The sequence below is a fragment of the Poromitra crassiceps genome, assembly GCF_964638095.1.
Source record: "Poromitra crassiceps genome assembly, chromosome: 1".
NCBI lineage: Eukaryota > Metazoa > Chordata > Actinopteri > Beryciformes > Melamphaidae > Poromitra > Poromitra crassiceps.
Window position 1 is genome coordinate 95,971,838 of NC_139623.1, and position 17,516 is coordinate 95,989,353.

Sequence of the window (17,516 nt, forward strand, 5' to 3'; positions counted from 1 at the left end):
TCTCAGTTACATTACATAAAGTGCATTACGATTAAGTGCATACAGACAAGACCGGTGACAGTGCAAAGTTACAGACAGACAACAACCTTTTGACAGACCAAGACAATACATACATGTGCATAGAGTCACATAGGCATTGTGTTAACGTTCTGAGTTCAGAGCTCTGATAGCTGTGGGGAAAAAACTGTTTTTGAAACGGGTGGATTTGGTGGCCAGTGACCTGAGTCGTCTACCAGAGGGGAGGGAATGGAAGAGATGGTTAGCCGGATGGGAGAGGTCAGAGATGATCTTTTTTGCTCATTTTGTGACTCGTTGGTGGTAAATGGATTGGATTGATGGGAGGGCAGAGCTGGTGATTTTGGAGGCTTTATTTACGATGCGTTGTAGTCTTTTCCGTGAGTGATTGTCCGTGTTTCTGTACCAGACTGTGATAGATGAAGTGATGATGCTTTCGATGATGGCTGTGTAAAAACGGACCAGGAGGCGTCTGTTCACTCTGAACTTTTTTAGTTGACGGAGGAAATAGAGTCTTTGGTGTCCTTTTTTAATGATATGGTCTGTGTTGGTGTGCCATTTGAGGTTATTGCAGATATGGGTGCCTAGGAACTTGAAGGAGTCCGATGAGGTTATTGGCTAGGAGTTGATGTAGACCGGGAGTTTTGTATTTTGTTTCCGTCTGAAGTCGATGGTGATTTCTACGGTTTTGGAAGTGTTCAGTTGGAGGTTGTTGTCAGCACACCATTTGACTGTGCTGTCCACTGTATTCCTGTATTGTGATTCGTCGTTGTTGGTGATGAGGCCGATTATTGTTGTACTTATTGTTGTACTTACTTATTGTACAGGTCTGTGGTGTAATAGTAGATTACTTTAGGTAGGAGAAAGGGTAGGAAAAAATAAAAAGCAAATGTAGATATTTTCCAACCATTAGGCTACAGTATCTTTTCTCTCTCACCCTCTTTCTCTCTCTCACTCTGTCCCTCTGCTTGTGCACGCGAGAAGGAGGCTGTGGCTTTTAAGGGGGATGGACATAATCATGATCACACCTGCAAACATACTTTTGGGCATAAACACGCCTATATGGAGATTTGCACCGAGATGACGTGAAGAGCAGCGGGCCGACACGCCCACAATTAGGGCTTTGCGCGGCGCTATTCCAGCGCAAAACGGGCGCTAACACAAAATGATCGCCTTTGCGACAATAGGGCCCATTATTTTCACATCACTGTTGTTCACAGTATAATCGCAGATTGTCCAGTCTTATTTTTTCCATTTATTTATTTATTTACTTCTTTTTTCTTTTTTTTTTCTTTTTTTATGTATTTGTTTGTTTGTTTATTTTCCCCCTTGCTGCTGGTCAGGCCTGGGACATCTGTGTTCGTACCTGTGCCTACACCAACCACACAGTTCTTCCTGAGGCTCTGGAGCGCTGGCCCATCGACCTGTTCGCTCACCTGTTGCCCCGTCACCTGGAAATTGTCTATGAGATCAACCGCCGCCACATGGAGGTTAGTGGTGCACACTGCAACACATTCTGATTCCTGTGGATGCCCTGCCATGCACATGATGCTAGAAATGTTAATCCTCTATGATGGACAAGCACTTACAGTATACGGTCACAGACTCTGTAGTCCTATTGGCCTCACACTGACTTCACGCTTGGTGCCAGTGCTTTGTTTAGGTGTAACAGAGTGCACAATGATATTTGGGAAGCTATTGACATTTATTGAATAAAGAAGTCCAAAAAATAAGAAGTGCAATAATTCTGACTTTTTAGATTCCCATAGTGGAAAAGGAGTAGAACCCAGAAATAATTTCAGTATGGTGCCTAAATTCTATGGATTTGTATGAATTACTAAACAGAATTATTTTGACTGACTTTTAATCTGGTGAAAAAACATAATTAAACAAAAACTGATTGACTGTAAATTGAAGTTACCCCAGCAGGAGGAGCAATGTTTCTGACTAGAGGATATATAAGATAGGTCTGCTAGGCCTGCACAATATTATGACTTTCTTCATGAGCTGGAGAGACGTACCTATACTGCTTGCCATGAGCTGTTCTTATATTAAGTAAACTCGGCTGCGCGGCTGCGCCCCTAGCTCGGCTGCTGCGTGGCCTCGCCTGCCCTATTGGCGTGTGTGTGTGTGACTGTGTGTTGCTCACTAAATCTTATTGGATCAGTGATGTCACAATGCCTCCTTGTGTGTGTGCCCCATTATGATATGTGTGTGTGTGTGTGTGTGTGTGTGTGTGTGTGTGTGTGTGTGTGTGTGTGTGTGTGTGTGTGTGTGTGTGTGTGTGTGTGTGTGTGCACATCACTTTTGACATCATCACTGATGACATCACATCATTAGCTAATTAGCCTAATTAAAAAATCCGGCTCCGTCAGGTCACCCGCACGGGTGCCCTTTACACACCCTGAAGGTTTCAGCCCGATCGCATGTAAAACGGCATAGCTGTGGCCGAACACAGAACTTGAAACAAAGTCCACATACTCAATTTTATATATAGATTACAAGACCAGTAGCCTGTACTACGAAGCTAGTTTAATGCCTTATCCGAGTAAGTTTGAGTTTAAACCTGGTTTAGCCGTACTACAAAGCAAGTTAACTTTCAATCACCATGGCAACTGACGCTGCAAAGCTAACCTGGTCGCGACCAGGTTAGCTTCAGAGGATAAGATCAAAATCCATGAGAGACCCATATAATATCGGCTCTCTGGAGTCACTCACCATTCATAAGATCGCCATATGAAAAATAGATTGCAGTCAACTGAGAATAGAACAAGCAAAACATTCGTGGCTCTGTAGGCTACATAATTAAATTAAGCCTACTTACCACTTTATGTCTTAACAGCTCAACATGCGTGGAGAAATATGATCACTATTAATCACCGCGGCGCATATCATGAACGGACCCTCAAATGGAGTGAGGGTGATATTCTCCTACATGCCAGAAAAGCCTATACATATAATATAGATATTAGTTTAAATATGGGATAGCCCCAATACTAAATATGCAGGCTATTCTTGCATCTTTCAGCTGGAACTGTGTCCTGTAGGCTGTATGCCAATATATGAGCAAAAATAGGCTAGTTTTTATCAATGATAACTATGCCTGCATCGTCTCAATTCAGTTCAGCAGTTTTCTCTTTTATAGTAGGCTATTAGGCTTTATACTAGGCTATTTTATATATGAATTATTCGATCAGTGCAACCACACACATGAGTGATAGAGATCATTATTCATTGAGCATGCGTTTCTAAATCTATGGTCTAAATAGGCTTACAGATTGTGGAAATGTATAGACTGAGATTACACTTTTACATTTGTTGCTGCTGCCTGTATCAATGCAGCTGTATCAGACAGAAATCGCTGATCAAAGTAAATCAAATGACTGATGTGAATACAAGCTGCTGCTTTAGACAGCCCTTCAGCAGACTATCCAACGCGGATTTTCATTCTGACATTAAATCGCGGATACATTAAATATCCGCAAAAATCTCTGATCACACTGTGGCTGCGCTGAATGAGGAAATGGGTGTGGAAATGGGTGTGGGCGTGGATCAACTCAGCTGTTCATAATGTGATTGGCTAGCGCACCTCTTTCGCGTGGACGCGCGCCTGTGCACGAGCGAAAAACATGCGCGTGCACAGGCAGATCCCAGGTTCAGTTATCGACTAGAAAACCAGCGTCGTAGTATCCTTAAACTAGATAGCTTTGATCCTGTTCAGTCAAACCAGATCAAAGGGACTTATCGCGGATCTGTTAAACTAGCTTCGTAGTACAGGGCTCAGGTCATTATAAATATGCATCAAGTGAATGGGGGAAATTATATTATTTGATGAGTTACATAAGATGGACTCATGTAGCCATGGACCTCCAAACCACAGACAGAACTACAAGCATTTCCCAGCTTCACATTTACTGTTGCTTGTCTTCCTTATGTTGTATCTTATTAATAATAATAATAATAATAATAAATATAGCCGCAAGCGGCGATGCGGGGTCCAAGCTTCCGGTGACTTGGGGGGTGTATGTCAGATAATATAGACACTGAATTGCACATTTAATCAGAGTTGGTATGTGCACAAGTGCACAAAGTTTGGTTGAGATTTGGTGACCTGACCGGGTTCAAGCAGTAGTAGCAGTAGTAATAGTAGTGTTAGTGTATATGTGTGTAAGTGTGTATATATATGTGTGTGTATATGTGTGAGTATATGTGTGTGTGTGTGTGTGTGTATAGGTGTATATGTGTGTGGCAATGTGCACTGGAGCTAGCGGCTGAATTACACCAACTAAGGTACAACCTTGCTACAGTGAACATTTAAGCTAGAATCAGGGTGTAAATGACATTTTCAAGTCAACTTGGCATCTCAGGGCTTGTGGAGAGTTTGATTACACCAGCTGAGCAGTATGGAAGCATTCTATGTATTTGTTTTTTCTATGTTTTTGCTCATGGTCAACTTCACTCAGCAGACAGCTCTGTGCCTGTTGTGGTTAGAGTACAGTTCTATCTCTGTGTGTGATGCGTCCAGAGTGCTTTACCCAGTACACCGACTGCATGCAAGTACCGCATAGTACCCCACTTCAAATAAACCAAACTATACCTTTCACAAATCAACTCAATAAGTGTCAAACTAAATGAATGCCTGCTAAACTGTTTTCGGATGTGCGAGATGTGCAAAATAAAGTGTCCCTTTAAGGCCAAAACTAACATCTCAGTTGGCTTTAATTAAAACACAAGATAGGAATACATTTCAAATCACAACACATTGCCGTCACTTCAAATTACCTTCATACCTCCCTTTACATAACATTGAAAATATATTTCAGATTGTGTAAACCTCCCTTTAAACTCACGGATTTGGCTTTTGGAGGTTTCATTCAGCAGGTTTCAAAGATAAGTTGAATTGGATGTTAAAAAACGTTCCCTCTATACTGCCAACTGTCTTGCACCATCTCCATTCATCAGTGATTCAGTGCACCTGGTACAGAGCTTGACCACAGCCCAACTCTGATTGGCTCAGATTGATGTCAGTCACACTGCAGGATTACAAGCCCGCCAACTTCTGTTTCATGTAAAATACATTGGTGATACATTTTGCAGTGTAAACATTGGTGAACTGGGTTTACAATTATCAAATTATGTGTTCTTAAGTTAAAGCAACTCTGCTCAACATGTGGTAAAATATCAGCCAGGATGAGCGGTTAATGCGTGTCACACCTATGAACAGGTGAGGGCAATGTGACCCCTCAGCACTGGACCCAGATAAAACCACAAGGAAAGATGGCAGGCACACAGCAGGACAAGGTGCAGGGTGATTTTATTTTCCCAACATCAAAAGTGACAGTGAGGCAATCAGCATGTTGTCTGTGGATAAGAACACAAACAGAATTATTTACCCAAATACACAATGTTAACAAGCAATCCAAATGACATCAAATTAGCAATAAACAAACAATGTAACAATCAATTAAAGCAACAATAAACAATATATTTTAACCATGCTAAAGAAAAAAACATATGCAATTCACCTTTAAGGTCAGCATGAGTTGGACTGGCTCACAGCACCTCTGTAGCAGCAGACTGGGGTTTGGGGCAAGTTTTGCACTTCTTTTATAGCCATAGCTCCACCCATCTCCCCACCCACATGGCACAATCCACAAGTGAGTGAGTGAAGCACTCTGGGAGATGAAGTACACCAGTGGTGGCCATTTTAGTGTGCGTGTGCGTGTGCGTGTGCGCGTGTGTGTGCGCGTGTGCGTGTGCAAACAGACAAAATAGTCATAGGAAGTAGTATGTTTAGCAATAAAAAACAATATAACAATCAAACAAACAATAAACAATATATTTTAACCATGGCTAAAGAGAAAAACATATGCAATTCACCTTTAAGATCAGGATGGCTTGGAATGGCAATTCAACAATGGCTAACAAAACTACAACTTACTTAATAATGCATCTGAAGGGAGGATAAACACCAACTGAAACACCAACACAGCCTCTACTGCAGTAACGGACACACACTGAGTGTAGAGGCTGATTAGCATCTTAAGTGCAGGTGTGTGGTGATCAGTCCAGAATTAGGTGCAGGTGTGGTGTATATGTGTGTGCGTGTGTGTACGTGTGTGTGTGTGTGCGCGTGTGTGTGTGTGTGTGCGCGTGTGTGTGTGTGTGTGTGTGTGTGTGTGTGTGTGTGTGTAGATCCGGTGACCTGACGGTTTCCAAGCAGTACTAGTAGTAGTAGTAGTAGCAGTAGTAGTAATAGTAGTAGTGTTGGTAGTAGTGGGAGTGGTAGCAATAGTAGCAGCAGAAGTACTAAGAATAGTAGTAGTAGTAGTAGCAGCAGCGGCAGTAGTAGTGGTGGTTGGCTGTTATAGCGCCACCATCTGGTGGATTGGTGTAATTTTTTTACTCTGAGTAGTGGGTGATGTCGTGAACCTGTGTGGAAAGTTTGGGTGATGGGGGGTGTATGGTTTCTGAGATCCACACACTTTTAGGGCAGGAAAAGAACAAAAGTAAATACACAAAAGTTTAAACATTTATCATTTCAAGACGGTTTCACGTATCCAAATTCTTTCTAAGATTTTTAATCAGGGAAGTCCAGAGATGACACACAAAAAGTTTGCGCTCATTCGGGCAGATGGCCTAGGACGAGTTCGTTTTTTTTTTTTTTGAGAAAGTCCAAGATGGCGGAAAATCTAGCAGACTTAAATGGGCGTGGTCTATATGGATAGATGCGTATTGATCCAGGGAATCCAGCAGATGTGGAATTTTGATTCTACGCCTCACGGTTCAGCAGTTATGGTCCAATACGTGAAATGGTCTGTTATAGCGCCACCATCTGGTCAATATGGCTAATTTTTTGTCTCTGAGTAGTGGGGCACATTTCCAACCTATGTGCAAAGTCTGGCTACTGTAGCCCTTACAGTTTTTGCCGTGCATACTGTTTTAGCGGAGAATATGAAAAATAATAATAAACGGAACAGATACAATAGGGATCCACGCACTTCGTGCTTGGACCCCTAATAATAATAATAATAATAATAATTGACAATTAAAACAACAAAATTGTGGAAGTTAGAACTCTTAACATATCCTTTTATTGAATTTTTCCTTTATTTGCCCAGAATGTTGCTGCTAAGTTCCCTGGTGATCATGACCGTATGCGCCGCATGTCCCTCATTGAGGAAGGTGGACAGAAGAGGATCAACATGGCCCATTTGTGCATTGTGGGCTCCCATGCTGTCAACGGCGTGGCCCAGATACACTCTGACATCCTCAAAGCTACAATGTATGTCCCTAAAATAAACACAGCTGCCTGAATTTCTTCTTGTTTAAATCACAGTTAATGCAAAACTGCATGCATGTATGTACTGCAATCATAAGTTATCTGATATTTGGCTATTTCACAAATCCCCAGCTTCATGGGCTGCTGCATCATCTGTGTGTTCTGATATATGTGATGCTTCACTCTGCTTGCAGTTTCAAGGACTTCTATGAAATGGAACCAAACAAGTTCCAGAACAAGACCAATGGCATCACTCCACGCCGCTGGCTGGTGATGTGCAACCCTGGCCTGGCTGAGGTCATCGCTGAGGTTGGCAGTATTTTATGCACACACACACACACACACACACACACACACACACACACACACACACACACACACACACACACACACACACTACTGTCAAAAAGCGATTTATTCTAATTTCTCACTTTCACGTTTTTCCTATTAGAGAATTGGTGAGGACTTCATCCGTGACCTGGACCAGCTGAAGGGTCTCCTGAATTACATCAACGATGAAGCGTTCATTCGTGACGTGGCCAAAGTCAAGCAGGTGACGTAACTAATTGATTGTTCATTTTTTAATTTGGAATAAACCCAAAACCTGCAGGAAAGAGATGACAGAGAGTATTTGAACTTGCTCTATTACAGATTGGTATGTAAATCCAACTACTCAGCACACAAGCGGCTGGAGAGAGAGATGTATAATCAAAGTAATCGATCTCTCAGTGACGTAGAACATATACTGTACAGGTACCATTCCATAAAGTGCTCAATAGCTCTTGTTAAACCTTAGGCACCTTACAGAGGTGGTTCGGTTCCTCTGTGACCAGGGAGTTGGTACAATCTATCAAAGCCCCCATTTAATGGTTTTTATAGCAGCTTCTGCCCCATTTTGATCCCTATTCTGAATCCGCTTACTGTATATGACACTCTAGCACTTGTCATAAATGTGGCACTTTAAACTCTCAGAGCAGCACTGTTATAGATGCAGCGATCTTCAATTGGCATCTGGGACATGACAGGTCCTTGACAGCCCCTTGACAGGTCCTTGACAGCCCCTTGACAGGTCCTTGACATGTCCTTGGCAGGTCCCTGACAGGTCCTTGGCAGATTAAAACAAAGATAACACAGAAATTTAACTTAACTTATCATAACTTAAACCAATTCAACCGCTTAATAAACAATATAGATATCATTAGTTTCTCTAAAGCAAAGTTCCGTTCTTTGGTATGGCAGCCAGCTGGTAGCCCAAGAGCCTTCGGCTGGCACCAACTGAAGATCGCTGCCACTGTCCATTGATTTAAACATGTTCTGTCTTCCTCTGCTGTATCTTATTGTGATTTAGCATTGCTCTGCTCAAATATGAATGTGTATCTATATTATATACAGTACATACAATTAAGTTGAAACTGAACATACTGTGACATGTTACTATTTGTAACAAAGTGTGTCTTTTGCTAATATAGGAGAACAAGCTGAAGTTTGCTGTGCACCTGGAGGAGCACTACAAGGTGAAGATAAACCCCAACTCCATGTTCGACATTCAGGTTAAGAGAATCCATGAATACAAGAGACAGCTGCTCAACTGTCTGCACATTATCACCTACTATAACCGTAAGTATGTCACACTTTGAAATCCTCACATTTTAAATCCTCTATGTTATGAATTACTCAAATCAAAAATATTTCAGATGTTCAAAATTATTTAAAGATTGCCTTTCCCACTGCAAGACTTTGCCAATAATGTAGCCGTATTGGATAGGTCCTTAACTCATTCCCCGCCATTGGCATCTTTGAATGTCTTTTAACACACAACGCTTCCCCACCATTGACGCCATGGGACGTACAGGAACAAAACCAGGAAGCAGAGAAAAGCAACAATCTCGCGTCAGGTCCATAACACAGCTCCAGGCACTGCTCAAATGCTGGTCCGGCAGCTTTTATCGACGCGGGCTCAGACTCCATTACAGCGGGGGGCAGCCTGTCACTCAAACGTGAAGGATTTTGTTTTCACCAAGCCCTGACAACACGTCCACAAGTCACTTGTCCTCAGGGATTAGTAATCCAGTTCCTAAACTCTCACACCATGTACATTTCAACTGGTAGATTGCTCCTGACATACACAGACAACCAGTCGCCCCCCGCGCAAAACAAACGCGTGACCGGGCTCCCCTCTCTCAATAGCAGGGTGAATCTCTTTCTCACACTGGTGTTACAGCTGGGCCCATGGCGTGTTTGACCGGAAGGGAAAACCAAATCATTCTGGGGTTCATAGTTGAGTGTAACACCGGCCAGTATCCGCCAGAGACATTTATTCGGTTCAGGACCCATGAAGGTGACTTCATTAACAAGAAAAGGCTTTTTCTCAACTTTTTGTGGAGAGACGGAAGTTTTCAGTGAACACTACCTACATTCAAGTGTCAATAACTAAAGAACAGATGAAGGTAGAATCAAACTTTTTTTGAAAGTAGAGGCTCTCTTCTTTCTTTTGGGATATTCAGTGTTTACATAGTCATAGAAGAAAATATTCTGTGGGTCTTGGAAAATTAGTGAAAATGATCAGAAACACTGGCGGTGGCTGGCGACTTTTCCTTTGAACCTCTGCCGGGGAATGAGTTAATATAAAATCTGTGAACATGCCCAAGGCACGCACGGACACACACACACACTGACACACAGACACACGCACATGCATGCATGCACGCACGCACGCACGCGCACGCACACACACACACACACACACACACACACACACACACACACACACACACACACGTACACGTCAGTAGTGTAACCTCTTGCTATTTCATCCAGGCATCAAGAAGGAGCCCAACAAGCAGTGGACCCCAAGAACAGTCATGATCGGTGGAAAGGTTTGTAACTGACTTGGTTTTACAGAAAAACACCTCACCTTCATGACTGTACACTTTACTGTAATCCATTACAGTTGTGAAACTCATACAGTAGACCTGTGCCTTTCTTGCAGGCCGCCCCCGGCTACCACACTGCCAAGATGATCATCCGTATGATCACAGCTATTGGCGAGGTGGTCAACAATGACCCAGTGGTTGGAGACCGTCTCAAAGTCATCTTTCTGGAGAACTACAGAGTCACGCTGGCTGAGAAAGGTAATGACCATTCACTACTCCTCTGCCCCCTCTGCTCTTCCGCTCCTCTGCTGCAGAGGATTGTTTAGAAAACTTTAATATCCGCTATGAGGCTATATGATGGACGGCATAAATCTCGGCAGTGATGGCATAAAGGTTAGAGCAGGGCCAATCAATCAATCAATCAATCAATCAATCAATTTGTAAAGGGACAATGTACATTCATCAACATTCAAACAAATGTAAATGTACGCGAGTTAGTCAAAAAGGCTAGTTGTCATCGGGAGTCTCTTTGCCTGGTGTTGATAGGCATCCTCAAATAATAAAACATGCAATAGTTAAAAACACAAACAGCATGAGCGAGAAATGAGGAATGAAGGTGATTAAAGCAGCATCAGTGTTGACATTGTTGGTTCTTGATGGTTAAAACAGCATCAGTGTTGACATTGTTGGTTCTTGGTGGTTAAAACAGCATCAGTGTTGACATTGTTGGTTCATGGTGGTTAAAACAGCATCAGTGTTGACATTGTTGGTTCTTGATGGTTAAAACAGCATCAGTGTTGACATTGTTGGTTCTTGATGGTTAAAACAGCATCAGTGTTGACATTGTTGGTTCATGGTGGTTAAAACAGCATCAGTGTTGACATTGTTGGTTCTTGATGGTTAAAACAGCATCAGTGTTGACATTGTTGGTTCATGGTGGTTAAAACAGCATCAGTGTTGACATTGTTGGTTCTTGATGGTTAAAACAGCATCAGTGTTGACATTGTTGGTTCATGGTGGTTAAAACAGCATCAGTGTTGACATTGTTGGTTCTTGATGGTTAAAACAGCATCAGTGTTGACATTGTTGGTTCTTGGTGGTTAAAACAGCATCACTGTTGACATTGTTGGTTCTTGATGGTTAAAACAGCATCAGTGTTGACATTGTTGGTTCTTGATGGTTAAAACAGCATCAGTGTTGACATTGTTGGTTCTTGATGGTTAAAACAGCATCAGTGTTGACATTGTTGGTTCTTGATGGTTAAAACAGCATCAGTGTTGACATTGTTGGTTCTTGATGGTTAAAACAGCATCAGTGTTGACATTGTTGGTTGTTGATGGTTAAAACTAACCTGACGCTGCCAGATGGACGGTATAGCTCCACATACATTTCACTAAACCAGTCGATCTGGGAATGGAGTAACCAGACCCGCTGACGGAGGCGGCCACTTTTTCCGAGCTACTTGGCAGGTGATTGGATGACCCATCTGTCTATCACCGCTGGTGGGTGTTAACTTCAACCAATCAGATCGCCGAAGGTGCTTGTGCCTGATCTCCGTGGTTATTCATTGATTGAGTCCTCACGGTCGTAAAGTCACCTTCGAAGCATTTAGTTAGATTATAACGAACTAGTTGTGTGGCTTAGCCTTCCCAAATGTTGGGGGTCGTTTTTTAGAATTTAATACATAGAATTGGGAACGTTACATTCAATTTCATTCAGACTGCCTGCCACTTCCGCGGCGGCAGCCATGTTGACGAGTGAAAAGAACTACAAAGACCATGTACCCACTACTTGCCCAGACGAGCCTGAGCCCGCCTACGGCTGCCGCTGATTCGTCGGGCCGGCATGGCTCGACCAATCATCTTAACTGCCTGTGCATGACAAGATGGGTACGTCGAGAGAATCTCTTTTGATCTCGCGAGGTTATCCATCTTGCAAGCAAGGTTAGGTTAAAACAGCATCAGTGTTGACATTGTTGGTTCATGGTGGTTAAAACAGCATCAGTGTTGACATTGTTGGTTCATGGTGGTTAGAAACAGCATCAGTGGTGACATTGTTGGTTCATGGTGGTTAAAACAGCATCAGTGTTGACATTGTTCATTCTTGATGGTTAAAACAGCATCAGTGTTGACATTGTTGGTTCTTGGTGGTTAAAACAGCATCAGTGTTGACATTGTTGGTTCATGGTGGTTAAACGATTAAACACGATTTCAGACGGACAAGCCCGTTTTTATTGTCACACGATTACACATCAACACATGCACGGACGGCCACAAACACACACATGCTGACGGTGGCCGGTGAAATTTGTCCTCTGCATTTAACCCATCCTGGCTTGTCCTTTCCCCCGGGGGGCAGGCCAGGAGCAGTGGTCGCTTTCTCGTACAGCGCCCAGGGACCAACTTCGGATGTTGTCGTCACTGGTCGGATGACGATGATGATCTGATCTTCTGCATGTTTGTAATGGGGGGGGGGGGGGGGTTATATACGGAGGAACCCCCCTGGGGGAGCACGGGGAGAACATGCAAACTCCACACAGACAGAAAGGCCCTTACGACGAGATACCCCACCTGGGCAGTAGGCACTGAAGATATGGGGGGGAACACAACCACAGCGCCCACAGTGTCCCAGGCGAGAATCGAACTCAGGACCTTCTGACTGCGAGGCGACAGCTCTACCACTGAGCCACCGTGCCCCCTGCTGAAAACAGCATCAGTGTTGACATTGTTGGTTCATGGTGGTTAAAACAGCATCAGTGTTGACATTGTTGGTTCTTGGTGGTTAAAACAGCATCAGTGTTGACATTGTTGGTTCATGGTGGTTAAAACAGCATCAGTGTTGACATTGTTGGTTATTGGTGGTTAAAACAGCATCAGTGTTGACATTGTTGGTTATTGGTGGTTAAAACAGCATCAGTGTTGACATTGTTGGTTATTGGTGGTTAAAACAGCATCAGTGTTGACATTGTTGGTTCTTGGTGGTTAAAACAGCATCAGTGTTGACATTGTTGGTTATTGGTGGTTAAAACAGCATCAGTGTTGACATTGTTGGTTCTTGGTGGTTAAAACAGCATCAGTGTTGAGATTGTTGGTTCTTGGTGGTTAAAACAGCATCAGTGTTGACATTGTTGGTTCTTGGTGGTTAAAACAGCATCAGTATTGACATTGTTCTCAGTAAGCCATTTCTTAACGTTATATTTTCAAATGAATAAAATTATGGAGATTCTCTAACTCATTGGTTCCCAAACTGTGGTGCGGGCTCCGTCTGGTGGTCCGCCAGAGAAGTTTTTTTTTACAGACAACAGTTTTTACATACACATTAACCCTGAGCAGTTGCCAGATTGGGCCGATTTTTTGAAATATCGCGATATTTGGGAAAGATCACAATTTTGAACATTTACTTTCAGAGGCTGCAGCAGGCTCAGTTTTAAAGCCAGAGTGAAGTTTCTGGTATCATATGAAACTAGAAGACTTAAGGAATCGATTTGTACCAACCATGTCATGCTAGCTTGTCAGGAAGGTAGCTAAATAACACTCCAAATTTACGCTACATTTGGCAACTTTTTCAAAGGGGCCCTCTTTTTCACAGCCTAATGTTGACAGGTGTGTGTGTGTGTGTGTGTGTGTGTGTGTGTGTGTGTGTGTGTGTGTGTGTGTGTGTGTGTGTGTGTGTGTGTGTGTGTGTGTGTGTGTGTGTGTGTGTATGTGTGTGAGTGAGAACCAGCTAGTAGCCTTATATTGTTATTTAGCCTTTTTGCTGCTATTGCATGGTTAAATCAGCAAATTTCATTTTATGGGGGGGATATACGCAGTGGAAGTGGTCCCTGGGAAATTTGGTTTGGTACGTAGTGGTACTTGGTCGGAAAAGTTTGGGAACCCCTGCTCTAACTGATTGTGGGAGTGAATTCCATTGATGGGATGCTCTGAAGGAGAAGACAGTCTGGCTAAATGCAGTTTTCCTGAGTGGGAAGCTTCCCTAACCGTTAGAAAAGCGAGCTTGTGACCAGAAGGTCGTCGGTTCAATCCCCGGACCGGCAGGATAAATCTGGATGGGGAAAGTAAAAAAGCAGCGCTTGCCCCTCCCTCATTATCACCACTGAGGTGCCCTTGAGCAAGGCCCTTATTAACCCCAACTGCTCCAGTGGAGCTGCTCAGTGGCCAACAGATCAGACTGTAGTTGTAGTGGTCAGCTTCCAGGTGTGAATGTGTGTTTGAATGTGAACAGGGTGCTATTGAAAAAGAGACCTGTATGAATAAAGGTAAAAAACAAACAAACAAACAAACAAACAAACAAAAAACTGTTACTAGAGTCATGAACCATTTGTTTCTGCCTCCCTCCAGCCATCCCTGCAGCAGACCTGTCGCAGCAGATCTCCACAGCAGGCACAGAGGCCTCTGGCACCGGCAACATGAAGTTCATGTTGAATGGTGCTCTGACCATCGGTACCATGGATGGAGCCAATGTGGAGATGGCTGAGGAGGCTGGTGAGGACAACCTCTTCATCTTCGGCATGAGGGTGGACGACGTTGATGCGCTCGACAGGAAAGGGTAAGAAATGTTATGGACGTGGAAAGAGGACCAGATGCAATGAATATCCTCTACTACAGTTTAGATTTGTGATACTTAGACTGAAAACAAGCATTTCCTCTGGTAAAGAGAGTTACTTATTGAAGACTTACAAGGTTAAATGAATTAATCTGGACGGACATACCCCGTCTTTATTTTGTCACAAACACCATCGTGGCATGCACACAGCCAGTCCACACACACACATGCTTTGGAGGTGCCATGACATTTGTCTTCCGCGTTTGACCCATCCTGGCTCGTCCTCCTCCATGGTTCAGGCCAGGAGTGGTGGGCAGCTGCACTGAAGCACCCGGGGACCAACTTGTTCTAACCGCCACTTGTCAGACGACGATCTTCTGCATGTTTTAGTAGGGGGTTATATATATGGAGGAACCACAGGGAGCACGGGGAGAACATGCAAACCTTTCGACGAGATAGCCCACCTGGACAGTGGGCACTGAAGACATGGGGGGAACACACCTTCAGCGCTCACAGCGTCCCAGACGGGAATCGAACCCAGAACCTTCTAGCTGTGAGGCGACAGCGCTACCACTGGCACCGTGCCCCCCTTCGTCTTCGTGAAGTCAGAGCTACTTCGAAATGTCTACTCACAAACACTCATTCAATTGTGATAATTACAGGTTAGCCTAGGTAATGTTGTTAAACCTTGACTTGACCTTTGGGTTCATTGTGGTTAAACATTACATTTGGAGAGAAGTGAGGCACAGTGCACAGTATGACAGTGGAAAAGTGGCTTCACACAAGGGTTGAAGTCTTTACCATTTTAGCCCCCTTGAGACTATTGAATGGGTCACGTGCAGGTCTATTCACTAAGCTCGTCCCTGCACTTCAACCCTTTCATCGTATTGGAGGGACGAAATGCCTTTGTGCAGCTCTCCCCTCACTCAGGTGTCATTAAACTCATGAACTAACTAATTCCATTTGGATGGCAAGATTGCCACAGTGTGTAAACAGGAGACTTTACAATCACTTCCCAAGAAACACAGCAGTATGAGACTAGCTTGCACTCTTATGGCCCCAGACACAGGGCTATATGAGTGCCATTAAACGGGCAATTAAAGGTGCATTAGCTAAGACTTTACTGTCCTAGAGCACAAAATGATCATAATAATGATCACTGATAGAGGTTGATGGAAGTCTGTCATAAATTATGTAATGATAGTCTGATAAAACCATCCTGTTAATGTGACCTTACATTCGGTTTTGCATTCGGCCATACCTCCAGTAGAACTGTCATTTTTGTTGCTACAGGCTTTGGAAACAACAATACAATACAATGAGACAGAAGTTGCAGACAGCCATCTGCCTCTGGCTGCGTAAGCAAGAGATACAAATAGATCATTGTATAAGCGGAAAGCTTGAGTTCATGCCATGTTTGTGAGTAAAATGCCTACAGTACAAAATGTACTAAAGCATGGATCCAAATCAAAGGCCAGTGAGTGACAGTCAATTCCTGCTCTCATCTGGCATGCACCCTTCATACATTGTCTAAGCAGGGGCCAACAAGTACACTTTTAATTTTGAAAAGGTGTGGCCTCTATGATCATGTTGGCAATAATATATTTTTGCTATTCTTGACCTTATTTGTGATTCTTTTTAACAATTTAATATTTGATTTATTTTTTATGCCTATTGCATAGTTGTTGCTTGCCTTGTCCTAAGAATTTCATTGCTCAACCTTGTGTTATACTGTGCATTTGACAAATAAAAACACTTTGGGCCCTATCATCGCAAAGGCGGTAATTTTGCGTTAGCGCCCGTTTTGCGCTGGAATAGTGCCGTGCAAAGCCCTAATTGTGGGCGTGTCGGCCCGCTGCTCTTCGCGTCATCTCGGTGCAAACCTCCATATAGGCGTGTTTATGCCCAAAAGTGTGTTTGCAGGTGTGATCATGATTATGTCCATCCCCCTTAAAAGCAGCGGGACAGAGTGAGAGAGAGAAAGAGAGAGGGCTCCTACCTAAAGTAATCTACTGTTACCTAACACCACAGACCTGTATGGTCGGGAATTATGTAGCCTAATAAAACCATGACAAACAAATTCTCATTTTTAAATCAAGGTGTGTGTTTTTTCTGCAATGTAGGCTATAGTTTAAAATCAATGTGTCATTCTGAGGAGGGAAGATTGTGTGCGAGCGTGAGGTGTTGGAGAGAGAGAAATAGTAACCTCGCATCACCAGGCTCTTCTCGGCGAGAAAGAGCCTGGCTTCCGCTCACAATTGATTTTGTCACCCTACCTGGTTCCGGCCTAGAGCCCGCCCTAGACCGGATGGGCAGCGTTTCTAGCTTGTCAACTTTTACGTTAACTTGACAATTTTACCCAAGTATCAGAACGGCAAACAACAAAACAAAAGATGGACGTACCGAACGAAGTTTTTGAAGAAGTTATTTTAGAAACATTGCGGATTCACAATCTCACATCTTTTAAGCCAATACAGGAGCTTTGCATCAGACAATTAATCGAGGAAAGACACGTCAAGCTAACGGCAACAAAGACGTTTTTTGGCGCACTTCCTTCCGGTGTTCATTCTGGTTCCGTGGTTTACGCCCCCATGACAAACAGCGGGGTGAAAGGTGCCCAGACTAGAGAAATAGACATCCATGCCGTGCGTAATGTATCCAAGCGAGGATTTCCTGCACTGCGAGGAGAATACTGTGTGCGCTCAGGCATACGCCTGGCGTAGTGGGGTTTTTTTGCGCTATGACCTGCTATTACGTGGCGTTAAAATTGAGAGCACCAAAGGCCCTTTTTTCTAACACAT

The 17,516-nt window shown here is 43.4% G+C and overlaps 1 protein-coding gene across 1 annotated transcript in view; it reads left to right on the forward strand.

Annotated features, from left to right (window-relative positions):
* Positions 1-17,516, forward strand: part of LOC310782441 (glycogen phosphorylase, muscle form) — a gene marked incomplete at its 5' end in the record, with an annotated part of 35,824 nt that overhangs the window by 7,120 nt on the left and 11,188 nt on the right. Inside the window, 8 exons of the mRNA XM_083643109.1 lie at positions 1,359-1,505; positions 7,137-7,300; positions 7,492-7,606; positions 7,749-7,850; positions 8,767-8,914; positions 10,115-10,173; positions 10,287-10,428; positions 14,511-14,718. Of these exons, the coding sequence (XP_083499235.1) occupies positions 1,359-1,505; positions 7,137-7,300; positions 7,492-7,606; positions 7,749-7,850; positions 8,767-8,914; positions 10,115-10,173; positions 10,287-10,428; positions 14,511-14,718 (1,085 nt within the window). The remainder of the gene's footprint in view (positions 1-1,358; positions 1,506-7,136; positions 7,301-7,491; positions 7,607-7,748; positions 7,851-8,766; positions 8,915-10,114; positions 10,174-10,286; positions 10,429-14,510; positions 14,719-17,516) is intronic.